Source organism: Pongo abelii, chromosome 20 (assembly GCF_028885655.2).
Source record: "Pongo abelii isolate AG06213 chromosome 20, NHGRI_mPonAbe1-v2.0_pri, whole genome shotgun sequence".
Lineage (NCBI taxonomy): Eukaryota > Metazoa > Chordata > Mammalia > Primates > Hominidae > Pongo > Pongo abelii.
The window spans coordinates 21864647-21892198 of NC_072005.2; the positions used below are offsets into that span (position 1 = coordinate 21864647).

Below are 27552 nucleotides of genomic sequence, written 5' to 3' on the forward strand. Positions count from 1 at the left end.
GCCAGGCAGCCTCAGGCCAAGTGCATGGTGGTGCCCCTCGTACCTGAGCAGAAATCAGATCAGCCACGGCCACTGCAGGGAAGACAGAGAAGCCCAGGCTTCCCAGCCAGCCTCCCTCTGCACCAGTAGAGACGAAAACTATTTCCTAAACAAAAGTATGGAGTAGAACTTGCATATCTGACCCAATCACATTTTCATTCTCTTTTTCTTTTTGTTTTGCTTTTTCCTCTTAGATTGTGCTCTGCTGGAGTCAGATTGGGGTAGGAGATTTATAGGAAACTTCAGAAGTATCCACTTCTCAGGAGTGTGTGAGGCATTTATGTAGTTAGACTTAAAGTTTCAGGAGAGTAGAGACCAAAACTTTCCTTTCTCTATTTTATTTTCTAAGGCTACCAAAAGGATGCCATATCATGTGTGCTCAACACACATTTATTGGTTAAAAGAATGAATACATATTCTTTGTAAACTGTGAAACTATGCAAATCAAGCCTTCATTATTTTTATTTTCTTTAGTTTAGTTAATAAAATCAAATAGAAAATAATGAAGTGTAGAACTGAGAAAGCACTATCAAAAGTTTGTTAACCCAGCACTCATGGGTAAAATACATTAATTTTTTTTTTTTTTTTTTGCAGACGTAGTTTCACTCTTGTTGCCCTGGCTGGAGTGCAATGTTGCGATGTTGGCTCACTGCAACCTCGCCTCCCCGGTTCAAGCGATTTTCCTACCTCAGCCTCCTGAGTAGCTGGGATTACAGGCATGCGCCACCATGCCCGGCTAATTTTGTAGTTTTAGTAGAGACGGGGTTGCCCCATGTTGGTCAGGCTGGTCTCGAACTCCTGACCTCAGGTGATCCGCCTGCCTCGGTCTCCCAAAATGCTGGGATTACAGGCGTGAGCCACCTGACCCGGCCATTAAAATTTTTAGTTTCTAAATTTAGGACCATTATAATTACATTTAAATTGCCGCATGAGGATGGAACATGAAATCTGACTTCAGGAGAGCACAATTTAAGGGGAAATGGCAAAAAAAAAAAAAAAAAGAAAGAAAGAAAAAGAAAAAGAAAAACGAAAATTTGATTCGGTCAGATCTGCAAGTTCTTCTCCATACTTTTTGTTTTTTTAGAAAATAATTCTTTCCTCTGCTGGTGCAGAGTGAGGCTAGCTGGGGGAGCCTGGGCCCCACTGTCCTCCCCGAGGTGGCAGTGGCCGATTTCTGCTCAGGCGTGAGGGGCGCCCCATGCCCTGGGCCTGAGGCTGCCCAGCCCAGCCCCGCCTCACTCCTCTGGACTCTTCCACGGTGTCTCCAGGCCCCTGCACCACCCCGTGTAACTCTCTGATGAAAGGCGAGGTGGCAGCATAAAGATGATGGGGGAACTGCCCCGCATGCCAAGGAAAGCTCGCCCAGCTGCGCAAAATGCTCTGATTGACGTCGGGTTTCTGCGCATCAAGCTGCGCCATGACCAAGGGTTAGAGCCGAGGCATCCCCGGGCTGGGCGACCCCATCTGCTGCTGCGGTTCCCCCTGTGCTTGGCTAAGCCGTGGTTGGAACCGGCGCCCGCCAGAAGTGCAGGAGCCGCCCCGCCGGCAGAAAGAGGCGGTAGACATGGTCCCTGAAAACCAGGTCCTGCTGACAAATCTCAGACGCCAGGAACAGAAGAACCAGGAAAAATGCCCGACAGCTTGAGCCAAATGGACGGACTGTTGGAACACCTAAGGGTGAAGCTGCGCGAACTCCTCAAAGAGGAACAGCAAAGCAGCCACCAAGATGGACCAGAAAGATGAACAAAGAAAATTAGCAGAAATCAAAGGCAGATACTAAAGCAGTTCAAAACCGTTCACACAACGATAGAGACGGAATTGATGAAGAAGTCTGAGAAATGAATGACAGAGATAAAGTACAGCAGTGACCATGGTAAGGTGCTGACGATTCTGGTCCACTGGATCCCATCATCCCTAGGACAGTAAATCTCATCACAGTCACCACTCAGCAAGTTACCACCGCAGCATTTCCTGTTTGTTTCAAAATGAATAAAGGTGATTCTCATCACAAGGGCAAATACAAAGTAGTTTATTTTGTTTTTTAACTAAACTGTAGCGGTTTAGTTTACTTGTTCTAAGTTCTTATAATTTTGAAAATACAGTTGACATTTGCATGACTTATGAAGTTTTTGATAGTCTAATGTCACTTGATGTTCCAAGAACAGTATATTTTAAATTAAGAAGAATAAACCGTGTTCGTTTTATATATTTAAGGCTTAGAGTCACAAATTTGAAAGCTTCAAAGTTTGGTTTTCCATCTATTCATACATAAAACAGTGTATGTATCATGCTGAAACATTTGTTTTTTTTAAAGTGGCAGCCACAGTTCCTGTCTGTCTGGATATATTTTAAACTTTTGTATGTTAAGCTTAACATAAGAGACTTCATTTTATTTTAGGTAATCTAAGATTGTTGTACCCCCCAAAAAAACTTCACAGATTACTGTAGGGTTCAGCAAACTGTTTATATAATCTAACATTAGTATCTCTATTTTCTGATGTCTAAATGTGTTTTTAGGAAAGATTGTTTTTGTTTTACAAATGTCTCCACAAATTCTGGCTTATTTTATAAAATAACAGAATACTAAAGAAGTGGGTGCTTTGCCATACTATATGGATACTGGCACTCAATTAAAATACCAAATATTTTAATCAAAATTTAGTAAGTTTAAATAATTTGATTTTTTCACTACAGTGATAGACATTCACAAATATTTCATATATTAAAGCTATTTGTATTAGTTTTTCTTACTAATAATATATATATAAGATCAAGAATCTGTTTAAAATGGATATCTTTTCTCAATAATTTGGTGCTTTCACACACCCAGACGTCTTATTTTAATCAGATTAAGTCTGAGAATAATTTACTAATTTCATTTTTAGAATAATGTGTTCAAAATTTTCTAGTTTAACCTAGTATCGATTGATGATGGGTAAACAAATCAATTTTTTGCAACTCTCATAGGCATATTATGTTATTGAAGATGGTTTCAATTAAAATTCTCCCTTTCAATATTGTTTACAGGAATGCAGGTCTATTCCAATCTGCTCAACCTGTTAATCAGTGTCAGCTGCCAGATTCAAATTCATTTTAGTGTGCCTATGCTTTTCTTTCCATAAGCTCTGAATTCATTTCTATTACTTATTTAAATATTATATAATACAGCTCATATATTTAAAACAAAACCACCAGGTAAAATCAGTTCTGGCTTAGCATAAAGAAGCTGTTACCGAGTTACATATATAGATGGATGCAGCTCAACAAAATTTTAGACAAAAAGTATTGGACTGAACTATAGCATGTGTTGCTATGACTAAGCCTCTAATGACCTTAAGAATAAAGACAAATTTTAGCAAATTTATCCAGTTGCTTTCAGTACACCTAAAGGTAGTACATCAAGAATTCTCATGCTACTGCCTGAGAAAACAGATTCTACTGTTACCTAATAAATCAAAATCAACTGGATGGCATTTCTATAACCTCGCACCCCATAAAGAAAAACTGCAATGTAGGACTAATTAACACAGACTCCATCACAAGGAAAAGGGTAATCCAGAATGTCACTTTCAATATTTAAGTATTTAAATTTTTAGTTGAAAACGTAGTGAAATAGTGCTTTTGGTAAGCTTTGTGTAGTTGAACATCAGCATTAAGTAGAAAAAAATCTTTAAAAATGTAAACAAACAAAACCATACACCAAAAAAACTAACATTCACCAATGGGTACATATTGATCTTTGTGTTGGGAGAGTCTAAAGCAGAACATGTGGTGAACTTGATATGATTATTTTGATCACATTGGCATACTGATAAAATCACTTATATTTGGCCAGGTGCAGTGGTTCACACCTGTAATCCCAGCACTTTGGGAGGCCAAGGTGGGCGGATCATGAAGTCAGGAGTTTGAGACCAGCCTGACCAACATGGTGAAACACCGTCTCTACTAAAAATACAAAAATTAGCTGGGTGTGGTGGTGCACACCTGTAATCCCAGCTACTCAGGAGGGAGGCTGAGGCAGGAGAATCCCTTGAATCCAGGAGGTGGAGGTTGCAGTGAGCCGAGATCACGCCACTGCACTCCAGCCTGGGTGGCAGAGCGAGACTCCATCTCAAAAAAAAAAAAATTTATATTTAGTTTGAATAAAACATGTTCACATCTTAAAAATACTGCGTTGTACTTACTATGAATAACAAATGTAAAGTCTTTATCCTCAAACAGATCCTGATTGTCAACTCAATACACATGGCAACCCATTTCTCTGGTTTCTCCAAACTGAAGTCTCATGAAGGCTCAAATATAGAATGAGAGGGACTCAACAACAAAGCATGAGAAGCAAAAGGGATGATGTAAGACGATCAGCTCTAAGGCTCAGGGATTCCTGGGGGACCCCAATATCATGATGTCAACTATGAAGCTTACTAGCTAAAATAAACAGCTGAAAACTCCATGGCTTTGCTTTGGTGGGAAAGAGTCTCTGGAATTAGAGTCATGCCGAAAGGATTGAGCCAGAACGACATGTTTCTGAGGATTATTCAGGGGGACTGTTCATAAGCACATAAACATTTGTTCCAAATCTTATTACAGTAGCAATATCCTTTTCTGTAATATCAGCTTCCCCAAGGTACAGTTGCCATAGACAAACTAAGACAAATGCCTAATACGTTGTAGGCAATTAGTTTCTAAATTTAAAAAACTTGCAATAATTTTATGAATTTCATTAAACTCTGTTTTGTGTATAAATCTCACTGAAAGGCAGTATCCACCAGCTATTTTCCTAAGTCGTTTCTGGGATTTTCTGTTGCTTGATTCCAAACCAACCTTATTTTAATCCTAATCATTTCTAAATCCACAGATGTAATAATAGAAAGACAGCAGAAATGAACCCAAGTTACCCCAGTCAATGTCTAACATATTTTGTTTCCCAAATGAACAAAAAAAACACACAAGCTAAAAAACAGTGGGTTTAAAATTTAACCTACATTTAACAGTAGCAGTTTTACCGTATATAAAAATTAGCAAAGTCATAACTTAGATACCCATAGCCTGTTATTCTAGAAAAAATTAATAATTATGACTTTTTTAGAAAATAATACATTACATATGACAAAATATACCCACTCATAATATCTTTGAAATATAAATGATTTTATTTTTACTTTTAATATTTAATACTTTGACAAGACTTTCACGTATTATAGCTATCATTCATGAATTAAAGTAGCCTTAGGGGAAATAGTGTTTTATATTAATAATGAAGATTGAAGCTCCAGGGATGTCAAATAATTTCTCTTGGATACACAGCTAGTGACCCAACAAGCTCAAATATGTTTGATTTAAAATTTTTGACTTTTCCGCTGTTGACAGTGTTGACATAACAGCTAAATCTGAGTCTCAGAGTTGATAATTTGGAATAAATCAAGACAAGTACTATTGAGGCAGGCTAGGTAGTCAAGAAAGTGACGATGTCCTCGGGCTGCAGCAACCATAGCAGTTGCATGCTGACTGCATATTGTCAAGATGATAAGCCCCAGCATTTACATTGTATTTCAGCCATTCAAGCAAAGCTGTCTTCAGTAGGGAAATTCCCCTGCAGAGAGCATGCACATTTTGATTTTACTTGTCCTCTAACTGACCTTTTACTCATTATAATAGTAAAAAATACACACGTGTGTGAAGATTTAAGATTTTTTATTTATTTATTTATTTTATTTTTTTGGTTGTGAACTCTTTTTTATTTTTATTTTTTTATTTATGAAGTATTTATTGATCATTCTTGGGTGTTTCTCGGAGAGGGGGATATGGCGGGGTCATAGGATAATAGTGGAGAGAAGGTCAGCAGATAAACACATGAACAAAGGTCTCTGGTTTTCTAGGCAGAGGACCCTGCGGCCTTCTGCAGTGTTTGTGTCCCTGGGTACTTGAGATTAGGGAGTGGTGATGACTCTTAAAGAGCATGCTGCCTTCAAGCATCTGTTTAACAAAGCACATCTTGCACCGCCCTTAATCCATTTAACCCTGAGTTGACACAGCACATGTTTCAGAGAGCACGGGGCTGGGGGAAAGGCCATAGATCAACAGCATTCCAAGGCAGAACTTCTCCTAGTCAGAACAAAATGGAGTCTCCTATGCCCACCTCTTTCTACACAGACACAGCAACAATCTGATCTCTCCTTCCTTTCCCCACACTTCCCCCCCTTCTTTTCAACAAAACCGCCATTGTCCTCATGGCCCGCTCCTGATGGTCACTGTCTCTTCGGAGCTGTTGGGTCCACCTCCCAGACAGGGCGGCCAGGCAGAGGCGCTCCTCACTTCCCAGACGGGGCCGCAGGGCAGAGGCGCTCCTCACTTCCCAGACGGGGCGGCCGGGCAGTGACGCTCCTCACCTCCCAGACGGGGCGGCCGGGCAGAGGCGCTCCTCACTTCCTCCCAGATGGGGTGGCAGCCAGGCAGAGGCACTCCTCACCTCCCAGACAGGGCGGTCGGGCAGAGGCGCTCCTCACTTCCCAGAGGGGGCGGCCGGGCAGAGGCGCTCCTCACCTCCCAGACGGGGTGTCCAGGCAGAGGCGCTCCTCACTTCCCAGATGGTGTGGCGGCTGGGCAGAGGCGCTCCTCACTTCCCAGATGGGGCAGCCAGGCAGAGGTGCTCCTCACTTCCTCCCCGACTGGGTGGCGGCAAGGCAGAGGCACTCCTCACCTCCCAGATGGGGTGGCCGGGCAGAGGCACTCCTCACTTCCCAGATGGGGTGGCCGGGCAGAGGCGCTCCTCACCTCCCAGATGGGGTGGCCAGGCAGAGGCGCTCCTCACTTCCCATACGGGGTGGCGGCTGGGCAGAGGTGCTCCTCACTTCCCAGATGGGGCAGCCGGGCAGAGGCGCTCCTCACTTCCCAGACGGGGTGGCCAGGCAGAGACGCTCCTCACTTTCTCCCAGACGGAGTGGCAGCCAGGCAGAGGCGCTCCTCACTTCCCAGACGGGGCGGCCGGGCAGAGGCGCTCCTCACTTCTCAGATGGAGCAGCCGGGCAGAGGGGCTCCTCACTTCCTCCCAGACGGGGTGGCGGCCAGGCAGAGGCGCTCCTCACCTCCCAGACGGGACGGCCGGGCAGAGACGCTCTTCACCTCCCAGAGGGGGTGGCCAGGCAGAGGTGCTCCTCACTTCCCAGATGGGGCAGCCGGGCAGAGGCGCTCCTCACTTCCTCCCAGATGGGGTGGCGGCCAGGCAGAGGCGCTCCTCACCTCCCAGACGGGGCGGCCGGGCAGAGGTGCTCCTCACTTCCTCCCAGACGGGGTGGCAGCCGGGCAGAGGCACTCCTCACCTCCCAGAGGGGGTGGCCAGGCAGAGGCGCTCCTCACTTACCATATGGGGTGGCGGCCAGGCAGAGGCGCTCCTCACCTCTCAGACGGGGCGGCCGGGCAGAGGCGCTCCTCACTTCCCAGACGGGGCGGCCGGGCAGAGGCGCTCCTCACTTCCCAGACGGGGCGGCCGGGCAGAGGCTCTCCTCACCTCCCAGACGGGGCGGCCGGGCAGAGGCGCTCCTCACTTCCCAGACGTTGGGCGACTGGGCAGAGGCGCTCCTCACTTCCCAGACGTTGGGCGACTGGGCAGAGGCGCTCCTCACTTCCCAGACGTTGGGCGACTGGGCAGAGGCGCTCCTCACTTCCCAGACGTTGGGCGACTGGGCAGAGGCGCTCCTCACTTCCCAGACGGGGCAGCCGGGCAGAGGCGCTCCTCACCTCCCAGAGGAGTGGCCGGGCAGAGGCGCTCCTCACTTCCCAGACGTTGGGTGACTGGGCAGAGGCGCTCCTCACATCCCAGACAATGGGCGGCCGGGCAGAGATGTTCCTCACTTCCTATACGGGATGGCAGCTGGACAGAGGCGCTCCTCACTTCCCAGATGGGGCGGCCGGGCAGAGGGGCTCCTCACATCCCAGACGATGGGCGGCCAGGCAGAGATGCTCCTCACTTCCTAGACGGGGCGGCGGCGGGGCAGAGGCTGTAATCTTAGCACTTTAAGAGGCCAAGGCAGGAGGCTGGTAGGTGGAGGTTGCAGCGAGCCGAGATCACGCCACTGCACTCCAGCCTGAGCACCATTGAGCATTGACTGAGCGAGACTCCGTCTGCAATCCCAGCACCTCGGGAGGCCGAGGCAGGCAGATCACTGGAGGCCAGGAGCTGGAGACCAGGGTCAACACGGTGAAACCCTGTCTCCACCAAAAATACAAAAACCATTCAGGCGTGGCGGCGCGCGCCTGCAATCCCAGGCACTCAGCAGGCCGAGGCAGGAAAGTCACAGGAGCCCGAGGCAGGGAGGTTGCAGCGAGCTGAGATCAGGGCAGTACAGTCCAGCTTTGGCAACAGAGGGAGACCGAAAAGGAGGGAGATGGGAGATGGGAGATGGGAGATGGGAGATGGGAGATAGAGGGAGAGGGAGAGGGAGAGGGAGAGGGTTAATGTTAATGAGATACGTGACATATAAGCAAGCATGTACAGCCACTGTGTCTGTGCACCAAAAGGACCACCCAGAACATGCTTACTCCTAACACCTCTTCCCACCTCCTTGTAAATAATTATGTAAGACTCCCATAAATGGAGTCTCCCTAGTTCCAGTCTTTGCTGTCTCATTCTTGCAGCAGCCTGACCTGAATTCCTTCTTTCTCAGCAAGTACCAGCTATTCTTCACCTAACTTTTAAAATAGTATTTCTACTTTGCAATAAGTCACTCCATGCTGCATCTTCATTGTTTTGTGTCTCTTGTTTAAATTTTTTGAAAGTGAGAAGAATCGAGGTCTCACACAGCCATCAACACTATCATGCTTTGTTTTGTATTCTTTATTATTTCTTTCTCTGATATGTCACCATTCACATTTTAAACCCAGACAACACTGCTAAATTAAAAATTTAAATAATCACAAAATGATTTGTCATAAAGGCATGTATATGGATGAGTGTGGTGGCTCATGCCTGTAATCCCAGCACTTTGGGAGGCCAAGGTGGGCAGATCACCTGAGGTCGGGAGTTTGAGACCAGCCTGACCAACATGGAGAAGCCCCATCTCTACTAAAAATACAAAATTAGCTAGATGTGGTGGTGTATGCCTGTAATCCCAGCTACTCAGGAGGCTGAGGCAGGAGAATTGCTTGAACCCGAGAGGCAGAGGTTGTGGTGAGCTGAGATTGGGCCATTGCACTCCAGCCTGGGCAATAAGAGCGAAAGTCCATCTAAAAAAAAAAAAACAGTTAAAATGCCTTTGAAGAGTGAAAATAAAGGACAGATTAAGCGGAGAATTTGACATGGAAAAAGGCTGGTCAATTGTTTGAAAATTACATTGCGGCTGGGCGCAGTGGCTTATGCTTGTAATCCCAGCACTTTGGGAGGTCGAGGCAGGCACATCACCTAAGGTCAGGAGTTGAAGACCAGCCTGGCCAACACGGCAAAACCCTGTCTCTACTAAAAATATAAAATTTAGCTGGGTGTGGTGGTGGGCACCTGTAATCCCAGCTATTTGGGAGGCTGGGTGCGTGACAGGTGTGTGACACCATGACTGGCTAATTTTTTTTTTTATTTTATTTTTTGTATTTTCAGTAGAGATGAGTTTTCACCATGTTGACCAGGCTGGTCTTGAACTCGTGACCTCAGGTGATCCGCCCATCTCAGCCTCCCAAAGTGTTGGGATTATAGGCGTGGGCCACCATGCCCAGCATATTTTTTCCAAATTTTCTAGTTTGCATGCATAGAGGTGTTCATAGTAGTCTCTGACAATTTTTTGCATTTATGTAGGATTAGTTGTGATTTCACATGTCTAATATTTAAATAGATGCAGAGAACAACAACGAAAACAAAAAAGATGCAGAATAAAAGTTTGACAAAAGTTGACATTCCCTTATGATAAATCTCTGAAAAAATGAGGTATAGAACAAATGCGCCTCAGCCAATAAATGCCACATATAACCAAAAAATGCACAGCTAACAACATAATAAACAGGGATATATTGTAAACTTTTACTCTAAAAGCTAAAACAAGACAAGGATGCCCACTCTAATCAGTCTTACTAAACATAGTACTAAATGCCCATGACAAAGAAATTAGAGAATAAAATCAAAGACATCCAGGTTAAGAAGAAATTACATTATCCCTGTATAATTATCTTTTATTTCTGTACATAATCTGAAGTATAGAACAGCCTAAGATTTTACGGAAAAATATTAAAATAAACACATTTATTAAACTTTCAGAATACAAAAGCAACATCCAAAAGTCAGTAGCATTTATGTACACTAACAAGCATCTCAAAATGAAATTAAAAAATAATTCCATCTACAAAAACTGTAGTAACTATACTTTGAAAAAAACTTAACTAAAAAGTTGAAACATCTTATATTATACTGTAAACAGCATTACATAAATTGAGTAATGCACAAATGAAATAATACTCATTTATGAATTGCATTAATAAATTTCTATATTACACAAATTGATCTACAGATATAATGCAACCTCTATCAAAATACCAGCAGCATACTTCATAGAAAATTTAATTTATATGATACCACAAAAGACCCTAAATAGCCAAAGCAATCAAGAAAAAAAAGGAAAGGTATTACCATACCTTTAAAATATTCTACAAAGAAATAATAACTAAAACAGTATGGTACTTGAATAAAAACAGACACATAGGCCAATGCAGTAGAAAAAAAGAGACCAGAAATATATCCATGTATTTACAGCTAAGTGATTTGGGATAAAGCTGACAACTTCTTTTTTTATTTTTGAGATGGACTCTTGTTCTGTTGCTAGGCTGGAGTGCAGTGGCATGATCTCGGCTCACTGCAACCTCTGCCATCCGGGTTCAGGTGATTCCCCTGCCTCAGCCTCCTGAGTAGCTGGGACTACAGGCGTGTGCCACCACACCTGGCTAATTTTTTGTATTTTATTAGAGATGGGGTTTCACCATGTTGGCCAAGATGGTCTCGATCTCCTGACCTCAGGATCCACCCTCCTTAGCCTTCCAAAGGGCTGGGATTACAGGCATGAGCCAAAAGAACAGTATCTTCAATAAATGATGTTGAGAAAACTTTATTTCCACAGGCAGAGAAATAAAATGAGACCCTCATCTCACACCATATATAAAAACCATTTCAAAATAAATTAGACACTTAAATGTAAGGCTTGAGATGAGCCTGGTGGCTCACACCTGTAATCCCACCACTTTGGGAGGTGGAGGCAGGCAGATTACCTGAGGTCAGTTGTTCGAGACCAGCCTGGCCAAGGTAGTGGAACCCCATTTCTATTAAATATACAAAATTTGCTGAGTGTGGTTGCAGGCGCCTGTAATCCCAGCTATTTGGGAGGCTGAGGCAGAAGAATCACTTGAGCCCAGGAGGTGGTGGTTGCAGTGAGCTGAGATCGTGCACCATTACACTCCAGCCTGGGCAGCAAGAGTGAGACTCCATCTCAAAAGTAATAATAACAAATAAATGTAAGGCCTGAAACTCTGAAACTGCTACAGAAAAATAGAATGAAAGCCCCTTAGATTGTTCTGGGCAGTAAGTTGGTTTTTTTGTTTATTTTTTTTTTGAGATGGAGTCTCACTCTTTCACCCAGGCTGCAGTGCAGTGGCATGATCTCGGCTCACTGCAACCTCTGCCTCCCGAGTTCAAGTGATTCTTCTACATCAGCATCCCAAGTAGCTGGGATTACAGGCACCCACCACCACACCTGGCTAATTTTTGTATTTTTAGTAGAGATGGGGTTTCACCATGTTGACCAGGCTGGTCTCGAACTCCTGACCTCAGGTGATCCACCCACCTCAGCCTTTCAAAGTGCTGAGATTACAGACGTGAACCACTGTGCCTGGCCAGTTTTTTTTTTTTTTTTTTTTTTTTAATTTAACCTCAAAATCTTAGGAAATAAAAGGAAAAATAGATGAGTCAGATTACTTCATATTAAAAACCTGCTGCACAGAATCTGACACAATCAGCAGGATGAGACAACTAAAAAAATGAGAGAAAATATTTGCAAATTACACGTGACAAGGAGTTAATATCAAAAATATGTAAGAAACTTTGCTGGGCATGGTGGCTCACACCTGTAATCCCAGCATTTGGGGAGGCTGAGGTGGGCAGATCACCTGAGGTCAGGAGTTCCAGACCAGCCTGGCCAACATGGTGAAACCCCGTCTCTACTAAAAATACAAAAATTAGCCAGGCGTGGTGGCGCGCGCCTGTAATCCCAGCTACTAGGGAGCCTGAGGCAGGAGAATTGCTTGAACCCAGGAGGTGGAGGTTGTAGTGAGCTGAGATCATACCACTGCACTCCAGCTGGGGCGACAGAACAAGAGTCAGTCTTGAAGAAAAAAAACTTCATATATATGTATATATATATATATAAATAAATATATGTATAATATATATGAAACTCAACTATACAACAAAAACAAGTAACTCTTAAAATGAGGAAAAGGCTTAAATAATTTTCAAGAAAAGACATACTTATGGCCAACAGATATATTTAAATATGCCCAATGTTAATTATGATCAAGGAAAGGCAAGCCAAAAACAACTGTGAGATACCAATTCACTCCTGTTAGAATGACTCTTATTAAAATGAAAAAGAAAAAAATGTTATGAAAGATGAGAAGGCATTGCGTGGACACTGTTGGTCTGAATGTAAATGAAGACAGCCGTTATGAAAAACAAAATAGAGATTTCTCAAAAAACTTAAAATCAAACTACCATGTAGTATAGCTGTTGCACTATTGGGTATATATCCAAAACAAATGAAATCAGAATGAAGAAACACTTACACTTCTATGTTGTTTGCAGCACTCTTTACAATAACCAAAATATAGAATCAACAGTTCAGGCTGGGTGTGGTGGCTCACACTTTGGGAGGACAAGGCAGGTGGATCACTTGAGGTCACGAGTCTGAGACCAGACTGGCCAACATGGCGAAACCCTGTCTCTACTAAAAATATAAAAATTAGCCAGGCATGGTGATGGGCACCTGTAGTCCCAGCCACTCTGGAGGCTGAGTTGGGAGAATCACTTAAATCCAGGAGGTGGAGGTTGCAGTGAGCCAGGATTGCTCCAGCCAGGGTGACAGAGGGAGACTTCATATCAAAAAAAAAAAAAAAAAAAAAAAATCAACAGTTCAGCATCTAATGAGTAAAGAAAGACAATGTGGTAGATATATACAGTGGAATACTATTTAAAAAACAATTTTTTTTGACCGAGTCTCTCTATACAATCTCGGCTCACTGCAACCTCCACATCCCTGGTTCAAGGGATTCTCATGCCTCAGCATCCAGAGTAGCTGAGAATACAGGTGTGCACCACCATGCCCAGTTAATTTTTTGTTGCACTTTTAGTAAAGATGGGGTTTCTTCATGTTGCCCAGACTGGTTTCAAACTCCTGGGCTCATGCAATGCACCTGCCTTGGCCTTCCAGAATGCTGGGATTACAGGTGTGAGCCACCACACCTGGCCTTAAAAAAAAAAAAAAAAAAATTCATTATTTTTAATCACATGAATTAAGCTGGAGGACATTAATTGAGATAAGGTTAATAGTCCATGATTTCACTTACACATGGATTCCAAAAAACATCTCATTGATGTAAAATGGTGACCATCAGAGACCAACGTGTTTAGAAAAAATGGGCTGGGCACAGTGGCTCACGCCTATAATCCCCCAGCACTTTGGGAGGCCGACCATGACGTCAGGAGATGGAGACCATCCTGGCCAATATAGTGAAATCCCGTCTCTACTAAAAACACAAAAATTAGCTGAGTGTGGTGGCACATGCCTGTAATCCCAGCTACTTGGGAGGCTGAGGCAGGAGAATCACTTGAACTGGGGAGGCAGAGATTGCAGTGAGCCGAGACTGTGTCACTACACTCCAGCTGGTGACAGGGTGAGACTGTCTCAAAAAAAAAAAAAAAGAAAAGAAAAAACAGAGGGTTGGAATGATGTCTGTCAAATAATACATAGAGTTGAATAGAAGAAATAAGTTCAAGAGATTTTTTTGTACAGCATGGTGACCATAGCTCATATTTTTGTATTTTTGGAAAGTGCTAAGACAATGTCATGTGCTCTCACCACAAAAATGTTAACTATGTGAGGTAAAGTATTAGTTACCTAGAACTAATCACCTGACAATGTATATACACTTCAAAATATTATGTTCTACAGAAGAAGTACACATTTTATGTCAAGTTAAGTTTTTAAAACTTTATAGAAGGATAACAATGTGTCAAATACTGTCCGTGTTTTTGTCATAATCTTGGTTGAATAGTATCAAGATATATAGTCTTTGTGTTTTTATCATTTGTCAGTCATAACCACAGGAACTCCGATATTTAACAGCATGTTCTGGACCCAGCACATTGCATGGGAGAAGCTTATGTCCTTTAGGATTTTTATTTTAAGCTCTGGGCACCTGGAGTTTCTGGTGCTGATGGTAATGGTGTGAAAGCCACTCAAAGAGCAGGTGTTGCTTATGGTCCCATGACTGGCCACTCTGTGAACACAGTAAACTAGCTTGCATGCAAAATAACAGGAAACGTTTTAATCCAAACGCTGTTATGATGCCCAAAATTTATCCAGAAAAAAATGACCAAGGAGTTGGCTGCATTTCGGGGACAGAAAATAAAAACTGTAGACTAAACTTCACCCACTTAAAAAATTACATGAGAAATTCCTCCAAATTGTAATATCAACATGGAAAAGCAATATTCTTTTAAGTTTCAAACTCACAGAGCTCATTATTTTGCAGGCTTTAGCATTCACACTTAAAAATAGAAGATTCTGCATGGAAATGTAAGTTGTGTTATATAATAAAAAAGTAAATTTAAAATTGTTCACTTACCATTAACTCTCTTAAAAATTTAACTTCTACATTTTCTTGCAAATTTTATATTTGCCACACTTTAAGAATCTAATTTTTTAACAAAGAACAACTATTCAGATTTAATCTTCTCACCTGTGGACAATGTATGCTTTTATCTTAACGAATCTGAAAGTTATATTGATAACCGAACTCTCCAGTTAAAAACAATTATTCCATGCATTAAAAAATACCAACTTTCAGCTGGGTGCAGTGGCTTACACCTGTAATCCAAGCACTTTGGGAGGCTGAGGCAGGTGGATCATATGAGGTCAGGAGTTTGAAACCAGCCTGGCCAATATGGTCAAACTTCGTCTCTACAAAAAATTAAAAAAAAAAAAAAAAAAATTCAGCCAGATGTGGTGGCAGGTGCCTGTAATCCCAGCTACTTGGGAGGCTGAGGCAGGATAATTGCTTGAACCTGGAAGGCAGAGGTTGCAGTGAGCCCACATTGCACCACTGCACTCCAGCTTGGGCAACAGAGTGAGACTGTGTCTCAAAAAAAAAAAAAAAAAAAAAAAAAAACCAACTTTCTCATCAAAATTTACAAGGTACCATGTGAAATGAAATGGCATTAAGACAACAGTGAGAAAACTGAAGCCATAACACAAAGGAGGAGAAGGGCTGTGCTGCATACATAGCTGGGATACACATAAGAAATACAGACAAATCTGAAGATAATTAAGAAATAAAAGACGCAGAACTTCTCTTTAAATTCAGCAAGATTCAGCATTGCAGCCTGGAAACTATGTCCTCTCCACATGAATAATCAATTTTATTTCTTCACCACTGATGTTTTCCATCTCTGAATTGAAGTTACAAACTAACTTTAGCAGGAATACTTATAGCTTATTATGGAGCATCTGTTACACAGCAAGAACTGTCATGTATGTTTGCTACATTTAAATATAAAAACATCTTCAAGACTTATAAAACTTCACTAGTACTTATCTGAACAAATTGACTCAATAAATAAATTTATTTATGTCAATTATAAAAAGTGAAAAAGAAAAATAACTAAAGGGCTATAGAGTTCTCCAACTAAAAACAAAATGAACGGTTCTAACTAAATAAAATGTAACTTAATACACTAATTGTGGAATTACATTTAAAAATTTTGTATGCACTACTAAATTTTATAAAATTCTTATAATCACACACCAGTTAACATAATACTTCATAATCTGTAAAATATTTATATGAAAAAAGATACAAAATAATTAGGGGTCTATCATGAGTACCAGGCAAGTATAAACAGAATTTTCATGGGGGGATTCAGAACTATAAGCCATAGAATGTACAGTAATAAATTCAATACAAAGCAGAGAATACATTTTCTTTCAGCTTTTTTGAGGTTTTTAGTTTTCTAGTAGTCATCTTGTTAAAATGATTTGTTTTGTTCAATATTGCTTTTTTCTTCTGAAAACAGGTACAAATTCATACACACAAACTCACTCTATAATGTTCTTACACTTAAGGTTTGTCTTTAGACTAACATGTATTTAACTATATGTAAATCAAAACTAAATGTCTGCATGTGTTTGCAGGCAGACAGGAAACATGCTCAAAAAATAAATATTAGAAAACTTTAAAAATACTTATTCAGGCCTCAGAAATGTATGGATTTTATTTATACTTCTACATAACTTTTATTATGACCATAAAAATAACACTGTAATCAATAACAATTTAATTTTACATTTTAAAATAACTAAAAGTATAAAACTGGATTGTTTGTAATACAAAGGATAAATACTAGAGGTGATGGATACCTCATTTACCCTGATGTGATTATTATATACTGTATTCTTGTATCAAAATATGCCATACATTGCATGAATATATACTCATATTATGCACCCCAAACAATTAAGAAAAATAAATTTAAATAAAGTAAACATTTGGCTGGGCAGGGTGGCTCATGTCTGTAATCCCAGAGCTTTGGGAAGCCAAGGCGGGCGGATCTTTGAGGTCAGGAGTTCGAGACCAGCTTGACTTACATTATGAAACCCTCTCTCTACTAAAATACAAAAATTAGCTGGGCATGGTGGTGGGTGCCTGTAATTCCAGCTACTTGGGAGGCTGAGGCAGGAGAACTGCGTGAACCCAGGAGGTGGAGGTTGCAGTGAGCCGAGATCATGCCACTGCACACCAGCCTGGGTGACAGAGCAAGACTCCCTCTCAAAAAATAAAATAAAAAAAACAAAAATTTAACCTACAGAAATAATATTCTTTAACTTATTTGCAGTCAAAGCCACTGGCAAAAGAGATTACTAGAGATGTTAATCCATTATGTTACCAAATAGTATTCTATTACCATGTTTTACGTAAACCCTTGAGTAAGGTGGAAGAGGTTGACATCTGTGGCACAATAACACTTCACTGAATGCACAATAGTATTTAACATGTTAAAAAGTTTGAATATATTAACATCACATATAATCTGAAATTTAAAAAATATACTGCATTTTATATAAAATATTAGTACAATATACTAATTTTAATTTACTTATAAATGAAATTAAAAATGTTTTCTCATAATGCAGAAGAATATTACTCTGAATGCCTTATGCACACATTGCTCAATATTATAAGTTAACCACAAAAGTCTCTTCACTTAGATTTTCATCATACATCTCATATTTTAATGTCCTTACTTTTTCATAGCAAAGTTTATAAATAATGCTCACCAAATAAAAAAGAATCTCTCATCTCTTTGATGCAGCAACAATTGATCACATGCTTTCACATGTAAATAGGAGTGAAGAAACAGCAGGAAATAATGAGAGTTGAATTACATCATTACTCAGTTTTCAAAAAATCTAATTTTTTCAAAGAGTTAAGCATACTTTGAATGCAATAACGCTACAAAAAAACTTCTACTTTTAAAGTTATATACAAATAATTTACCAATTTTAGTTTTAGATTATTTTCTATACTCAGCACTCTGATTTAGTAAAATACCTAAAGTGTCAGTGCCTTACATATTTCTACTGTAAATTCTGATATTTACATAGACTTAATTTTTGATTAAAATTTTTTTAAATTTTTACTGTATCTGCAAAAATATGTTTTAGTATGAACTCTCTGGTGTTTTCTAAGCTGTAGTTTTTGAAAAAGTTATTTTTCCAAATTTATTACATTCGCAGGGTTTTTTTTCAATATAAATTCCCTGACATTGAACAAAGTTTGAGCGACTGCTTCAGAGATTTCCTCTAATACAAAACGTGTACAATAAGATCTGTGATACAAGTAAACATATTACAGTTCTACTACAATGTTCTTCTTCAAAATACTCTTCACTTTAAAGGCTTATATTTTCTTAAAGATATTTTGACAGTAGTTGCACTTACAATGTTTTTATTAAGTATGAACTCTCTGATGTTGTGTAAGATGTGAGCATGTATTAATAGCTTTTTCAGTCTTTATATTTGTACAATTTTCCTCAAGTATAAATGCTTTCCTATGCAGTAAGGTGTGAGCATTAGTTAAAAGTTTTGTCACACTGTTCACACATGTAGAAGTTTTCTCCAGTATAACTTATCTTACCTACAATCAAGTGTGACAACCATTTAAAAGCTTTATCAAATTCTTCACATTTCTAGGATTTCTCAACACTATGATTTCTTTTATGTTTTGAAAAGTTTGAGGTGTTTTCAAAGCACTGTCACATCTTTCTGGTTTGTAGAATTTCTCTCTAGTATGAATTATCTTATGTCTGTTAGGAATTGAGAACTTATTAGAGGCTTTGCCATATTCTTCACAGTCACAGAAGTTCCCTCCAGTATGAACTTTTTTATGTTTAGTAAGAGTTGAGGACTGGTAAAAGGCTTTGCCACATTTTTCACATTTGTAGGGTTTCTCTCCAGTATGAGTTATTTTGTTTAATAAGGCTTAGGGACTGGTTAAAGTCTTTACCACATTCTTCCCATTTGTAAGATTTCTCTCCAGTATGAGTTATCTTATGTTTAGTAAGGGTTGAGGATCGGTTAAAAGCTTTGCCACATTCCTCACATTTGTAGGGTTTCTCTCCAGTATGAATCATCTTATGTGCAGTTAGTTGTGAGGACCGGTTAAAGGCTTTGCCACATTCTTCACACTTGTAGGGTTTCTCTCCAGTATGAATCATCTTATGTGTAGTAAGGTTTGAGGACTCATTAAAGGCTTTGCCACATTCTTCACATTTGTAGGGTTTCTCTCCAGTATGAATTCTCTTATGTTTAGTGAGGGCTGAGGACCAGTTAAAGCCTTTGCCGCATTCTTCACATTTGTAGAATTTCTCTCCAGTATGACTTGTCTTATGTTTAGTAAGGTATGAGAATCGGTAAAAAGCTTTGCCACATTCTTCACATTTGTAGGGTTTCTCTCCAGCATGAGTTATCTTATGTGTAGTTAGGGTTGAGGACTGGTTAAAGGCTTTGCCACATTCTTCACATTTGTAGGGTTTCTCTCCAGTATGAATTATCCTGTGTGTAGTAAGGTGTGAGGACCGGTTAAAAGCTTTGCCACATTCTGTACATCTGTAGGGTTTCACTCCAGTATGAATTCTTTTATGTGTAGTAAGGTGTGAGGACCGGTTGAAGGCTTTCCCACATTCTTCACATCTGTACGGTTTCTCTCCAGTATGAATTATCTTATGTGTAGTAAGGTGTGAGGACCGGTTAAATGCTTTCCCACATTCTTCACATTTGTAGGGTTTCTCTCCAGTATGAATTCTCCTGTGTGTAGTAAGGGTTGAGAGCCAGTTGAAGGCTTTGCCACAATCTTTACATTGGTAGGAATTCTCTGTAATATGAAATCTTTTATGTTGAGTTAGGTGTAAAAGCATGCAAAATGATTTTTCACATTTTTTACATTTGAAAGGTTTCTTTCTAGTATGTCTTATCTTATGTCTGTTTGAATTTGAAAATGTATGAAAGACTTTTGCAGATGGATCACATTGAAATACGTTGCTCTGGGTAGTTATCAAACACTGGTTTAATTTGTTATCATGTTCTTTGTGCACTTTACACTCATCCACACTTTTATAGCCTTTTTGTAACTGTAAATTGTCATGTCCATATTTTCCATATTTTTTCAGAATCGCTTCTTGAAAAGAATCTTTAATGTCCTGCTCTGCCCAAAGGTCTTGGGGAAAATGAGAACATATAACTGAAAGAAATAAAAATAACAAATTACTTTACTTACTAGACACAGATAAATGTAGTTTACAAATCTAACCTCTAATATTATACAAACTACATAAATAAGATGGCATAGGAAAAGACCAAAGGCCCTCATTCCTTTATAGACATATAAATGTAAAAAAAAAAAAAAAAAAAAATCCCAACCCAATTACATCTGAAAAAAATTTATAAATGAGTTAAGTGTGTGAAGTGCCAAGTAAAAGTCTGTACATTTACCCAACACAGCTCTTTCTGCTCCCTAATATAACATACTGTCTTTAGAAGTAAATTGCCAACTTGTTTTTAATGAGAAGTAAAATACTGGTACATTAATCTTTATTACTTGCTTCTAGGAGCCTTTCCAGACACTGGTTTGTGTCTCTCATGAAATATAATGCTGAAAGAAACAGTGGTATACTTTGGAGTGACAGTTTAAATTTGCTGAGACCAAAGGTAGATGTTTCAGCAACAGAGAGACTGCTGTACCACAGACAGAAAACAGGTGTAGCACGTGGTTATTATTAAGAAGAAACATGAATAAACTCCTTTAACTAAAAAAGAAAGACAAAATTTCAGACAAGACACATTCTAAGAACATGTTTGAGAGACTCCCAGAATCTCTAATCAAGACGATTGTTCAGACTATGCCAGGACAAAGCTACATTATAAAGACTGTGACAGGTAGCCTTTTTTAATGTCCAAATTTCAATCAAGGATTACAATGTATACAAAATAAGGCAATATGGTTCCATAAAAATAGAAAATTTTCAAAAAGAAACTATAAAAAAGATGTATACACATCGATTTTAAAAATTGAAAATAAATTGATTAATAGTGAGTGAAATAGGAAGACAGAGAACTATAGAAAATCAGAAAAATGAAGATAAGAACATAAATATTTAGAATATCAAAAAAAATTGTGGAGGTAATAAATATAAAAAAGAATAGCTCAAAAATCTTGAAAGAAACGATGTAAAAATGAAGAAGCTCAAGAAACAAACTAGGAAACACACAAAGATATTTATAACAAACACATATATAAGCACAATTTCAAAAGTCACAGACAAGAAGAGAATCTTGGGAGCTGCAAGATAAAAGTGATGCGTCATCTGCAAGCATACTCTTATGAGACAGCCAGTGAATTGTCAACAAAAATTTTTCAGGCCAGAAGGGAAGTGTGTAATAAAGTCAAACTCCTGAAAAATACAGCAATCAAGTAAGCATAATACCATCAGCAAATCTGTCCTGCCAAATAAAAAGAAAATAACTTTCAAAAGTAACAAAATTCTGAAAAGTATATTGGAACTCCGTAAACCCTACATACAATATGTACTGAAAGCAGTTGCTTCTATTGAAAATAACATGATTCGACAAAAACAACACAGTCACATAAAAATACATTACTTTCGGGAGGGGGGGAGGGATAGCATTAAGAGAAATATCTAATGTAAACGACAAGTTAATGGGTGCAGCACATCAACATGGCACATGTATACATATGTAACAAACCTGTACATTGTGCACATGTACCCTAGAACTTAAAGTATAATAATGAAAGAAAAAATAAAATAAAAACAAAACAAAACAAAAACAACAACAACAAAAAAAGACATTACTTTCTGGGAAAGATTATATGCACATATATACTTTTACTTCTAAGTATATGCACATACAACAAAATGGAATTCCTTAGCATTATCATAACGGTGCAGAAAACATTTTTAATTTTTCTCTAAAATTTGAAAGTGAAAATCAGAGAAATCATTATAAACATCTGTTAATAAATATACAACATAAAAAGATATAATTAGCAAAATCAATGACAAATTTGAGGGGAGATGTAATGAGAAAAAAAATGTGCATGCAACTGAAGTTCCTTTTTACCAGATTGAAATATACTGTTATATCTTTTAGAGGTTTATGTAATCTCCAAGGTCCAAAAAAGAACGTGTGTATAGATACACAAAACAAAATAAGAAAGAAGTAAAAGCATATCAATATAAAAATAAAAAGATACAAAGAGAGAAAATGAGTGACCAAGATATAAGAATCAAATAAAACAATTAATAAAATAACATTGGTATGTCTTTCTGTTTCATAAAATTATTTAAATATATATCTTTAACTTTCCAATCAAGAGACATACTTTCAATAAAGAGATTTATTTAAATATTTTAAAAACTGAGATCCAACTTGCCTTTCTACGACAGTAAGCTGAGATCTATTGATTAAAAAAACTGAAAGTGGCAAGATGGATGTAGATATTGTATGTAAATATTAACCAAATGAGAGAAGAGGTCAAAATAATATTACATAAGCTACCTCTTAATTGAAAAACTTTCATATTTTATAAAATGTACTGCAAATCAAAACTGCAAAGAGACAAAGAAGGGCATTAAACAATAATAGATTCATTTACTGATAACCTAAGTCAAAGGTGTGTGTGTGTATCTCACATTAAGGTTCCAAATACATAAAGCAAATATTGATGGAATGGAAGAAACGCCTAGACAGCAATATTATAGTAGGACATTTCAATAACTTACTTTCCGTAATGAAAATAAAACAAAACAGAATATTTGTAAGTGAAGAGAGGACTTGAAGGCAATATAAAACAATTGTTTCTAACAGAGGTATAGAGAAGACTCCTCAACAATACCGGGATACACATGCTTCTCAATTGCTCACACAACATTCTCCTTAATAGACCACATGTTAGGCCAAAAAAGAAGTCTTAACACATTTGTTAAGACTGAAATTGTATGGGTTATATTATATGAACAAAATGGGAGTATAAAACAATAATAGAAAAAGAATTAAAAATTTACAAATATATGGAAATTACACAACACACTCTTGGGCATGCTCCTGTTCAAAGATAGAAATAATTGATATTTTGAAAATGTCCATAATTTTCAAAGTAACCTACAGATTTAATGCAATGTTGTTAAAAATTTCTCATTGCATTTTTGAGGAAATAGAAACAACAACCCCAAAAGTATATAAAATGTCAAGAGACAATAAAATACCCAAGAGTCTTCAGAAAAAAGAAAATGTTGAAGGCATTATAGTTCCTGATTTAAAAACACATTACAAAGCTACATAATTAAAACAATTTGGTGTGAGTAAAAGTAGACTAATAAAATAGAATGCCACACCTATAGAAACTTTCACATATATGGTTATATGAAGAGTTATTTTCATATCCATAATTATTGCAGCATTTTTTACCAATAGGTAAAAGCAATGCAAATTTCTTTCTTTTTTCTTTTCTTTTTTTTTTTTTGAGATGGAGTCTTGCACTGTTGCCCAGGCTGGAGTGCAGTGGCATGATCTTGGCTCACTGCAACCTCCGTCTCCTGGGTTCAAGTGATTCTCCTGCCTCAGCCTCCAGAGTAGCTGGGACTACAGGTGTGTGACACTATGCCTGGCTAATTTTTGTATTTTTAGCAGAGACAGCATTTCACCATGTTGGCCAGGATGGTCTCGATCTCTTGACCTTGATATCCACCTGCCTCAGCCTCTCAAAGTGCTGGGATTACAGGCATGAGCCACTGTGCCCAGCAGCAATGCAACTTTCTGTCACCAAATTATCCAATAGATATAATTTGCAATATAAAAATACTGGAATATCATCCAGTATTTTAAATTTAAAAAGCAGGAAATATTCTAATAACTCTAAAAATAAAGCTTGATGACATTATGCAGAATAAAATGAGCTAGCCACAATGAGACAGAGATTGTATGAGACACATGAGGCAGTGACATTCTTAGAAATAGAAAACAAAGTGGTGTTTGCAAAGTGCCAGAACATCAGACAAATTGGTTGTTGTACATTGAGATTTAGCTTTGCAAGATAAAACATTCTAGGGGTATGTTGCATAACATTATCAATATAATTAATAGGACTAAACAGAATATTAAAAAATATTTGATAATGGGCCTGGTGCCGGGACTCACATCTGTAATCCCAGCACTTTGGGAGGCCAAGGTGGGCGGATCACAAGGTCAGGAGCTCGAGACCAGCCTGGCCAACACAGTGAGGCAAAAGAATCACTTGAACCCAGGAGGCAGAGGTTGCAGTGAGCCAAGATCCCACCACTACACCCCAGTCTTGGCGACAGAGCGAGACTCCATCTCAAAAAAAAAAATTGCTAATATTTTATGTGTTTTTGACAAGTAAAAATGAACAATTAATACTAAAAAAGATACAGTTACAATAGTTTCAATATTATCTTCAAATCCCAAAGTGTTTCTCCCACATAGAAGTAATGTAGATTCACAACAGATATTGAAATTAGGAGAATTTTTATAACTGGTCACCTAGCCAAAATTGAACGACCATTTACAACAAACCTACACAACAAATATACAAGTCATAAAATAAACAGATGATATTTATAGAGGCAAACAAACACAGAGGTAATTATATTGGCAGTAGACATATGGCTGATTTATATTTGATTTGGCTAGACACTGTCTTAAATTGTACAGGGTTAAACACTGTCATACACAAGGACAATATAAAACACCAAAACAAAGCAACTGGTGTTAGGTGTCATACCTTAAAATATATAACACAATATAAAATATATATATAATATATATAATATAAAATATATAACACAAAATTAAAATATGGAATGTAAAACGTATTGGACGCCATCAAGTAGATCCATATATTCATGAAATGAATCTTAGAAGAATATAGGGAAAAAGTAATACAGAGGTTAACTTGAAGACAAAAAAGGCTGAGAACTTCCCAAATTTTGATGTAATAAAAAAATTTCTAACCAATATTTAATTCAAAATTATTTTACTTCAAAAACAAGATAAAAATAAGGACTTTCCAAAATAAAATTCAGGGCATTTATTACAACTACCACAGTCTTACATAAAATGTTACATGGAGGCCAGGCACAGTGGCTCAGGCCTGTAATTCTACAGCTTTAGGACGCCAAGACAGATAGATCACTTGAGACCAGTAGTTCAAGATCAGCCAGAGAAACATAGTGAAACTCTGCATACAAACAAAAAGAAATGCTAAAATGAGTCCATTATGTTGAAAAACAAAATGATGCCAGAAGTATCAAAAAATATATAAATATAAAGCTATTAAATGTAAATACAGATACATATAGAATTTTTTACTATCATAATGATGCACATAAAACCCTTACAGTTCTTCTTTAGATATAAAAAACAAGATATAAATCTGCATAAATCTGTTAATAGATACACAATAAGATAATATGGTTTTTAATATTAATAACAAATTGGAAAATATAACACCAGAGGTTTTGTACTTAATTGAAGGTGTGATGAGATTAGAATACACTGTTTTAACTTTAAGATGTTTTATGTAATCTGTTTTTCAATATGGTGACATTATATTTCAAGATGATTACATTATACTTCTGGAAAGTATGCAAAACAAAATAAAAAATAATCAAAGCATGTCACAACAAAATTAAAACAAACAAAAATTAAGGTAGTAACATAGGAAATGAGAAAAGACATATCTACAAGAAACACATAAAATAGTAACAATGAGGTGATTTCTGCAGATCAGCAGCCTTAGTCTTTCCCCTTGCTGGCTGAGGAATCTGGGCAGTCCAGATGTATGGAATTTCTCCCAGTGAAGCACACCCCCTTCACCAAGAAGCAGCCAGAGTGCCTTGTTAAGTGGTTCCTGAATCTTGTGCATCCTGACTGAGTGAGACCCCCCGCAACAGGCATTGTAAGACAACTTATAAAGAAGTATTCCCACTGTCATCAGCTCAGTGCCCATCTGGGATAAAGCTTACAGATGAAGGAGCGGGCAGTTCTCTCTGCTGTTCTATACAGTCCACTGGTGACACCTCCAGGTGTGGGAGAAACCCAGGCAAATAGGATCTGAAGTGGATCCCAAGCAAATCACAGCAGCCCTACAGAAGAGGGGCCTGACTGTTAAAGGAAAAACAGAAAGCAACCACAGCAGCATCAACAAAAATGTCCCCACAAAAACCCCATCCAAAGGTCAGCAGCCTCAAAGACCAAAGCTAGATAAACCCATGACGATGAGAAGAATCAACAAAAAAATGCTGAAAACTCAAAAAGCCAGGTGTCTCTACTCCTCCAAATAATCAAAACATATCTCCAGCAAGAGCACAGAACTAGGAGAAGCCTGAGATGGATAAATTGACAGAAGTAGTCTTCAGAAGGTGGGCAATAATGAACTTCAGTGAGCTAATGAAGCATGTTCTAAACCAATGCAAAGAAGCTAAGAACCATGAAAAACATTGCAGGAGCTGTTAACCCGAATAACCAGTTTAGAGAGGAACATAAATGACCTGATGCAACTGAAAAACACAACATGAGAACTTCACAATGCAACCACAAGTATCAATAACTGAGTAGACCAAGCAGGAAAAAGAATTTCAGAGCTGAAATGGGAAGCCCATCAGAGTAAAAGTGGACCTCTAGAAAGACACCCTACAAGCCAGAAGACATTGGGGGCCAATATTCAGCATTCTTAAAAAAAATGAATTTCTAACCCAGAATATCCAGCAACTAAGCTTCATAGTGAAGGAGAAATGAAATCATTTTCAGACAAACAAATGCTGAGGGAATTCATTACCACTAGGCCTGCCTTGCAAGAGCTCCTGAAAGAAGCACTAAATATGAAAAGAAGAAACCACTACCAGCAAATGCAAAACACATTGAAGTACAAAGACCAATGACACTATGAAACAACTACGTCAACAGGTCTGCAAAATAACCAGCTAGCACCACGAGAACAGGATCAAATTCACACATAACAATATTAACCTTAAATTTAAATGGACTGAATGCCCCAATTAATCCCAGCACTTTGGGAGGCCGAGGTGGGTGGATCACGAGGTCAGGAGATCGAGACCATCCTGGCTAACACGGTGAAACCCCATCTCTACTAAAAATACAAAAAATTAGCAGGGCGTGGTGGTGGGTGTCTGTAGTCCCAGCTACTCGGGAGGCTGAGGCAGGAGAATGGCGTGAACCCAGGAGGTGGAGCTGGAAGTGAGCCAAGATTGTGCCACTGCACTCCAGACTCCAGCCTGGGCAACAGTGCAAGACTCTGTCTCAAAAAAAAAAAAAAAAAAAAGGCACAGAATGGCAAGCTGGTTAAAGAGTTAACTCACTGGTGTACTGTATTCAAGAGACCCATCTCACATGCAAAGACACATATAGCCTCAAAATAAAGGGAGAAAGATTTACCAAGCAAATAAAATCAGAAAAAAAACAGGGGTTGCAATCATAGTTTCTGATAAAACAGACTTTAAACCAACAAAGATCAAAAAAGACAAGGAAGGACACTACCTAATGCTAAAGGGATCAATTCAAGGAACACCCAGATTTGTTTTTATTGCTTGATTGACTGATTGATTTTTTTTGAGACGGAGTCTCACTCTGTCACCCAGGCTGGAGTACAGTGGCATGATCTTGG

General features: G+C 38.8%; 1 protein-coding gene and 1 pseudogene across 1 annotated transcript in view; both read right to left on the bottom strand.

Moving 5' to 3' along the window:
- PONPYGV1R-PS1899 (vomeronasal 1 receptor ponPygV1R-ps1899 pseudogene) lies at positions 14259–14622 on the bottom strand (annotated as a pseudogene).
- Positions 16099–27552, bottom strand: part of LOC100446243 (zinc finger protein 100) — a 43745-nt gene continuing 32291 nt past the window's right edge. The window contains 3 exon segments of the mRNA XM_054540030.2: positions 16099–18585; positions 18588–18811; positions 18813–20073. Of these exon segments, the coding sequence (XP_054396005.2) occupies positions 18524–18585; positions 18588–18811; positions 18813–20073 (1547 nt within the window). The 3' untranslated portion in view covers positions 16099–18523.